Source organism: Pistacia vera, unplaced genomic scaffold, assembly GCF_008641045.1.
Source record: "Pistacia vera cultivar Batoury unplaced genomic scaffold, PisVer_v2 Contig570, whole genome shotgun sequence".
Classification (NCBI taxonomy): domain Eukaryota; kingdom Viridiplantae; phylum Streptophyta; class Magnoliopsida; order Sapindales; family Anacardiaceae; genus Pistacia; species Pistacia vera.
The window spans coordinates 1,777,372-1,785,356 of NW_022196413.1; the positions used below are offsets into that span (position 1 = coordinate 1,777,372).

At 33.5% G+C, this 7,985-nt stretch overlaps 1 protein-coding gene across 1 annotated transcript; it reads left to right on the top strand.

Moving 5' to 3' along the window:
* The first annotated feature begins 5,592 nt into the window (after window positions 1–5,592).
* Window positions 5,593–7,674, top strand: LOC116108959. The gene is made up of 2 exons (XM_031395191.1): window positions 5,593–7,238; window positions 7,434–7,674. The coding sequence occupies exons 1-2, from the start codon at window positions 5,593–5,595 to the stop codon at window positions 7,672–7,674; spliced, it is 1,887 nt and encodes a 628-aa protein (XP_031251051.1).
* Window positions 7,675–7,985: the final 311 nt, after the last annotated feature.

The following is a 7,985-nucleotide window of genomic DNA, read 5'->3' on the forward strand; positions in this document are numbered from 1 at the left end:
TGGTCCAGTGGTAAAACGAGGAAACCCTAATTACTTTGCCTGGAAACATGTTGATCAATTCCTGGTTAGTTGGTTGATTTCTACCATTTCTGAATCTATGTTCTATCATGTTGCTAAATGCTCTATTGCTTGTGATATTTGGAGTACTTTTGAGTTGCATTTTCAATTTGCTTTTAAAGCTCGCAGTTTACATTTTAAGAGTCTTTTGCAAAGTACAAAGGAGTCTTTCAGTATCAATGATTATGTGTTGAAGATGAAGGAACTCAGTGATAAATTAACTGCTAGTGATGTTCTAATTAGTGATGAAGAGCTACTATTGTATATTCTAAATGGGTTAGGATCTGACTACGATGCTGTAGTAGCAAATCTGACTTCCAAGAGTAGTCAGGCTACTCTTTAGGAAGCTCCATTTTTACTCCATAAACAGGAAATTCGTTTGGAAAGGAAAAATCATGTATATTATAATTTTCATGACCAACTAGCCTCAGCTCTTATAGCTTCAAAACAGCATCTCAATGAAGCTTCTATGAATCCTCAGGTTAAGAGCCCTTTGTTAACGAACAGTTCTAGCTCATCAGATAAGCTACCAACACATTTTGGAATGCCATCATCTCAGACCTTTTATCCTTCATTTGCTCTACCTCAACAGCAACATGTATCACCTGTGTATCCTCATTTTCTTGGGAATGGAATGCATCAAGGAGAGTACATACCTGATTTTAGATTAGAGTTTAGATCTCAGTTTTCTGCTCCTCTCACTCATTATTCTGGAATATCTGATCAAAATCATCAATTTTTCGATCCTGGTATGATGATGGTCCAATATGCAAAAAGGAAGAGGCATAGATCATGGCTATTTTAGGCCAAAGCTTATTTGTCAAGTTTGTGTAAAAGCTGGGCACTCTGCTCTACAATGCTATCATAGATTTGATTATGGCTATCAAGGGTTTATTGGTGCATAGTAAGTTCCCTCATTAACTCCAAGTTTTCCTCACCTAGTGACATTATATAGGTACTGCTTGCAAACAGAATCTTATCACTTCAATTTACTATTCATTCACCGTATGGCTTTTTTGAAGCATCTGTGCCTAATTTCAATCCACATGTCTCTCAGTCTATCCTTGCTTTGTCTCCACATACATATGCACAACTTGGAATACCTTCTCAATATTATACTCTAGTTCAGTAGCAACAATCTGGAGGATAATAGTCTTTGTTCCTTAGCTTCAATCGATGATGCTATGTTTTCTTAAGCATTAGAAAACCATCACTTACCTGACCAGGGTGCCTCTTTTTCACTTACTGCCACCCCTTAGGTTCTCACTGATCAAGCCTGGTTTGTGGATTCTGGCGTCACAAATCACATGACTGCAGACACACAAAATTTGCTAGTCAAATCTGTTTATCTAAGAGGCTCTCAAGTTTAAGCTGGTAATGGGCAATCAGTTCCCATTACACACACAAATAGTTCTTGGAGGCCACTAATGTGCTCAATCATTAAAGATGACTCTTTTACCCAACAACATCCAGATACAAATGATGTTCCAACCTGTTCTTCTGCTCAAAAGCATCCAAATACAAGTACTGTTCCAACTTGTTCCTTCGCATAACAGTATCCAAATGCAAGTGTTGTTCTAGTTTGTTCTTTTGTCCCATGGTACCAAGCTACAAGTGCTATTCCAATTGGTTCTTCTACTCAACAGCATGACAAACATAAGGATACAATTTCTTCTAAGATGAAGGGAATTCAGCTGGAAGTGGTACTTCCTTTGTCACAATCTGTTGCAAACCAGAATATGCATCCTATGACTACAAGATCAAAGAGTCAATAGTCTCTAACATGTGTTCATCTCGCCACTCATAATATCTTGGCTGAACCCAAATTTGTTGCAGAAGCTTTAATCATACCAGAATGGAAAAGAGCTATGGTGGATGAATATCAAAAGGGTACTTGTGGGTATGGTTATACAACATCTTCATCACATCAACCATGAGCATAAAGTAAAGCACATAATTACATTTACATGGTTCAGCCAACAACCTACATCCATGGGACCAAGTCTAGACAAAGCAAATCCACTATAGCAAACATTCAAGGTTCATTGCAAAGTTGAAGTTAAACAAACAAATGAAAAACACTCCTTGTTTTCACAACACTCTAACTTCACCGTTTGGATGATCCATTGTCTTGCCACAACTTGCTTGAATCCAAGACACCCGTTGGATAGCTCGAGCTCCACTCAAGCTTCAATGCCGAAGACACCCTTTAGCTCCACTGCTTGAAATCCCTTTAAGCATTCATCAATAGAACCATGTTCCAACACACTCAAACAACAAAGTTAGATAAGAATTTTGAGCTTAGCAAACAATCAAGGAACCTGACCCCAAAAGGAACAAAACCTCTAAGTATTTTTAGAGAACAATACAAGGAATATTCAGGCCCAAAACATAAATGCAAGGATGAAGAAGTTTATAAAGAATCCTTGCGTAAGAAACCCTTAGACAACCAGCCGACAAACCCTTACACATGTTTAGCTATTTTAGGAATTTTTTTTACCTACTTGCTAGGACCACTTCTGAAAAGCAAAACAAATTTCTAGGACCACATCTGAGATATCGGACACCTGTATATGGACCACACACATGTATCTTAGGCCTGGAAAAATATCCTAATAGCTAATGAAAACTTGACATTTGTACTAAGGTCTAACTGGACGGCTATTAACACATCTGACTCTAATGTACCCACATATTATGAGATAAAAACAGACTAAGGGAATGTGTACATATTAAATCAGAATGTAATGACATGTGTAAACTAAAGAAACAATTGTGCTTAACTAGAAGCATGTGCAAACATCATATATGAATGTGCACACGCAAACTTCATAAGTTGACAAAAATACTTACAATAGTAAATATTAAAACTTTAATTATTATTGATAATATTTTTATTCAATACCGTTAATTGTCCTCAACCATCTTTTGATATTTTAAAAATGATCATTAGCAATACTGTTAAATACATCAGATAAAAGAAATGATACTAACATAAAGAACCCATAAAAATCCTTCTTTCCTAAAGATAAACTAACTCAAAACCTATTTAGAATAAAATTCTTTAAAATGTAAGGGATATGTCCCACATCAAAACCGTAATTTTTTTAGTTTAGAGAAAAATATGAGCTTTATAATATATTTTACATGTTATGAGTTCTATTAAATTTATATTACATGGGCCTTATTTATTTAATTATAACTATTTTATTTATTTTGTTTTTAGACATGATAATTGGATTGGGTACCATATTGACTCAGCGAGTTAACAAAACAACAAGAATAACACTCGACTATATATTTAGAATTGATAAACAAGTCTCAATTACATAAACTTAGGTCATAAAGTTTGAAATAAATCTGAATAATCATTGAATAATTTCCAAAAACAAATAATCTGTTTATATAGGGTGGTGATAGCCAACCCTAACAAGACTCCTAATAAACAAGGAAATAAAATCCAAAGTATTTAAAAAAAAAATCCAAAAAAGAAATAGAAATTACGTGTAGAAAACTTAAATTGTCTTGAAACACCCTGAAACAGTGGATTTTGGGCCCGAAAACATCCCCCAATCAGGAAACTCAGATGCCATGTTGTAAGACTCAAAACGAGCTTTCCATTGATATATTATAGGCCCTATAACTTCTCTCATATCAAAAGTTATAGATGTTTAAAGTTGGCCTACCCGCATTTGGCCTTCTGACACTCGACCCTATCTAGGAATTCATCTGTTAGATGTTTTACGTCACATATAGGGTGTAATTGTAAATGTTAAAAGCTTACTGATTTTTTTTTTTTAAAATTTTAGGGAGGGCATTGGCCCAACCTCAGCCAATGCGGACTCCGCTGATGACTTTAAACCAAGTTAGGTTGTTTAACAAATTTTATGTTATGTTATTTGTTAGAATTATCATGGTATTTAAGATTTATTATCATGTTAATTCATAAATATAGTGGCTAATAAATCAGTTCTCACAATCCTGAAGTTATTCATTAATTTTAGATTCCTTCCTCAACACAGGACTAATTCTTTAATTCACAATCTTTTGAGCTAAAACTTAATTTTAGATCCGTTGATCAATTCACAATTCATCTTATGATTCCACATCCTCTATAGCAAGAAATGTAATTCTTCACTTAAGAATAATTAATGCTACACTTTTTGTTAACTTCTCTTGTAGCTCCCTCTTTCTTATCTTCATAAATAAGATGGCTTCAAAGGTCACATCACAGAACGATTGAATATTAAGTCTCTTACGTTTGGACGATAGCTACAATAATATCAAATCCAATTGGCTGCAATTTCTTCTTCCAAGTAAGTGAATTATTTTGTTATATATGAACATGATTTATAGATGCACATAAAATTTACACTGCATTAGTTTTAAATATAAGTATTTAGCTTTATATATATTTCTATGTTAGTATATTAATTTCATTTGGTCATCTCAAATGTTAGTTTTAATTAGTGGTTCACCTTTGGTTTGCACTTTAAAAAAATTAAATTGACAAGATTATTTGGTTGAGCCTCGTTTAGAATTTATCTTTAGATATCATTCCAGGATACTAATCAATTCTATATATGATTATTCTATCATTGGTAAAAATAATTTGTTCTAAGGTTAACAAGACAACTATCTAAAACCCCGATTGTAATTACATACTTATTAAAGATAATTTTATGGTATCTTTTATAAAACTGATAACATTCATTATTGGAATTATCAATTACCCACAAAAAATTAGTTAATTATATACTTTTTATTTCAAAATTCAAGATTTTATATTAATAAATTTTATTTTAAAAAATATAATGTATTTTAATGGGAAAAAATCACTCACCTCCCCAAATTTATTTGATATATCCGAGATACTAACTATTGCGATTTTAATCAATGACACTCGGAAACTATTTAAAAATGTACCCCACAATAGCCCAAACAATAACGACGTATGGCTTCCGTTAGATTTTAATCAAAACTTAGAATTTCTTTTCTATTTTCTCATTTCTCTCCCTCCTAACCCCCATATTTAATTTTTTTTCTGTTTATACCCCCACCTTTCACTTGCTAGCATTCGTGCCCCCACTAGACATCAATAGTTCCAACTTCATCAACAAACCAAACATCATCTCCATGATCAGCTTTATTCAACTGAGTTTTAATATTAAATACGTAAATACATTATTAGTATATTTACTTACTTCATTAGTATTTTAGGTCTATTATGTTCGTTATAGAAATATTATGCACCTACGATTAAAAAGCCTAATTAACATATATTCCTTATATATATAAACTCAATATTCTCTTTTTATTTTGTGAAAAAAATTACTAGAATTTCACATTTAGTGAAGAAAATTTAATATTCTTGAAATTAATTAACTGCCTTTTATTGTATGTTAAGTTGTTTATCTTCATTATAGATTCACATACATCAAATGTTATATATACATTTTTTTTTTTTTTAGTTACTTGCAGTTTTATCTCTTAGGAAAGTAAATATTGAAGATGAACAAGCAACTTTTTACCGATATGGTAAAAAAACTTTGGACTGCATGGGAAATTCGAGTGTTGGTTTTAATTAGCCTTTCTTTACAAATCATCCTCAACTTCTTCGGTTCTCGAAGAAAATACATTGCAAGAAGCTGGATAAAGATTCTTGTTTGGTCATCATATTTAGCAGCAGATTGGGTTGCAACTGTTGCCTTGGGCAACCTTGCCACCAACAGCGAAGGAAATTGTGGGGACAATCCTCCAACCTCAAGCCATGAACTCCAAGCATTTTGGGCTCCATTCCTTCTCTTTCACCTCGGTGGCCCAGAAGCCATAACAGCTTACTCTTTAGAAGACAATGAGTTATGGTTACGACACTTGCTTCAATTTGTTGTTCAACTTGGGGTTACAATTTATGTCTACATACAATCTTGGAGCAATGTCAATGCCCTCACATTTCTTTCTATTCCAGTGATTATTGTTGGGTTCATTAAATATGGAGAAAGAACTTGGGTGTTTTGGTCTTCAAGCACTGAACGATTAAGAGATACTTTGCTTGCGATTGTGGATCCTAGCCCGGGTATTGTTAAATTTAGTATGCAAGCTGGATTTGATGAAATCAAAAATAAAAAACAAGAAATGGGTAAACATGAACTCCTTGATGCTCATTTTTTGTTCAAGAGATTTTCACGTTTGTTTACAGGCTTAATGCTCTCTAAACAAGAAGCACAAAAGACCATCCCGTATTTTTCTAAAAAGCCAGCAAAAGAAGCTTTCAATCTGGTAGCAATTGAGCTTGGATTCATGTACGATTTTCTATTCACCAAGTTGATTATTGTTTATCATCGATTAGGACTCTTTCTCCATTACTTCAATTTTCTTTCCATCGTTACAACTTTAGTTGTCTTTTCAATCCATCTTCATATCCGCTCGTACCCATATTTTTTGACGGACATCTGCATAACTTACTGCCTAATACTAGGGGCTTTTGTTATGGAGATTTTCGGATTCGTTCACTATTCTTTCAATGATTGGGCAAAACTGATAGGTTTGAGCTTTTCCATGAAGGCAAAGAGTTATAAATGTGGTGCCAGAATTCCTTTTCCTTCATTTTTATCAAAAAATCAAAAGAGATGGTCAATGTCCATGAGGCAATATAATTTGATAAATTTTTGCATCAAAGACATTTCGACCATATATAAATGTATCAATCGTGTTGCGAAGTTAATTGGCATCCTCAATTGGTTAGAGAAGTTCCAATATTTGACTTGGGAAGATGTGAATCTTGAGTTGCAAGAAATTATCTACAGAGGGATAATAAATGCTCATGAAGAACATAAGTTATGTGCGAATCCTGGTTTGGGCGATTCCAACAAGAATTTATTGGCTCGAAGAGGCAATCATGTGATCGAGAAGAATGATCTTACTAGAGAAGGTAATTATTATACATCTCAATGTGACTTTGACAAAAGCATTCTTGCTTGGCACATCGCTACTGATCTTTGTTACTACAATGATTTCACTAAACATGAAAAAGCTGATCTCGATTCAATAAATTGCAAAATCAGTAGATGTCTATCAAATTATATGTTGTATCTTCTAGTCTTTTGTCCATCTATGATGTCAAGTGGGAATGGTGAGTTGAGGTATAGAAATGCGTGTGTTGAGGTGAAGGACAAGCTCAAGTTAGATTCGAAAGATATCAACAAAACAAGAAGCGAAATTTTGAAGCCGTTGTTTGAAGAAGAAGAAGAAATTTTGAAGCTGTTTTTTGAAGAAGAAGAAGAAGAAGAAGAAGAAGAAGAAGAAGCTCAACAACCAACAAATAATACCGACCCTCTATACAAGACAGTGTTATCTAGTGCAAGGAGTCTTTATAGGGATTTACAAAATCTGGAATCGAGGAATGGTTGGAGTTTTGACAAGAAATGGGAGATGATATGTGAAGTGTGGGTAGAAATGTTGGGATATGCTGCAATTCATTGCGGATGGAGAGAGCATGGGCAACAATTGGCCAAAGGCGGAGAGCTCCTTACTCATGTTTGTCTTATTATGACACATCTTGGCCTAAAGGCACAATATGATTATGATTATATTGCGTTGACTATTGACGAAGGCTAAGTTTTATTATTATCGCTGTCGTTGCCGTTCTTGTTGTTTGGTTTTTATTTTTTGTTTTGTTATCAGAAAATGTAATATTGTAATTTCAACATCTTTAACAATAATAAAAAAAAAAAAAATGTATATTTGAATTTTCACCTCTAAATTCATGTTTTGGAATAAATAAGAACAATAACCCAAAAAGAAGATGTTAACCATTTTGAATCATGGTCAAGGATTGGCCGCAATCCAATGCAAGGTTTTACAACTCTCAGCGAAATGGTATTGATTAATATTACAAAGATGAAATTATACGTTATTAATTTGAGATT

Coding starts and splice junctions, on each gene's coding strand:
- LOC116108959 (XM_031395191.1), top strand. CDS start 5,593: ATGGTAAAAAAACTTTGGACTGCATGGGAAATTCGAGTGTTGGTTTTA. Junction 7,239..7,433: donor GAGGTGAAGGACAAGCTCAA/GTTAGATTCGAA, acceptor GAGTCTTTATAG/GGATTTACAAAATCTGGAAT.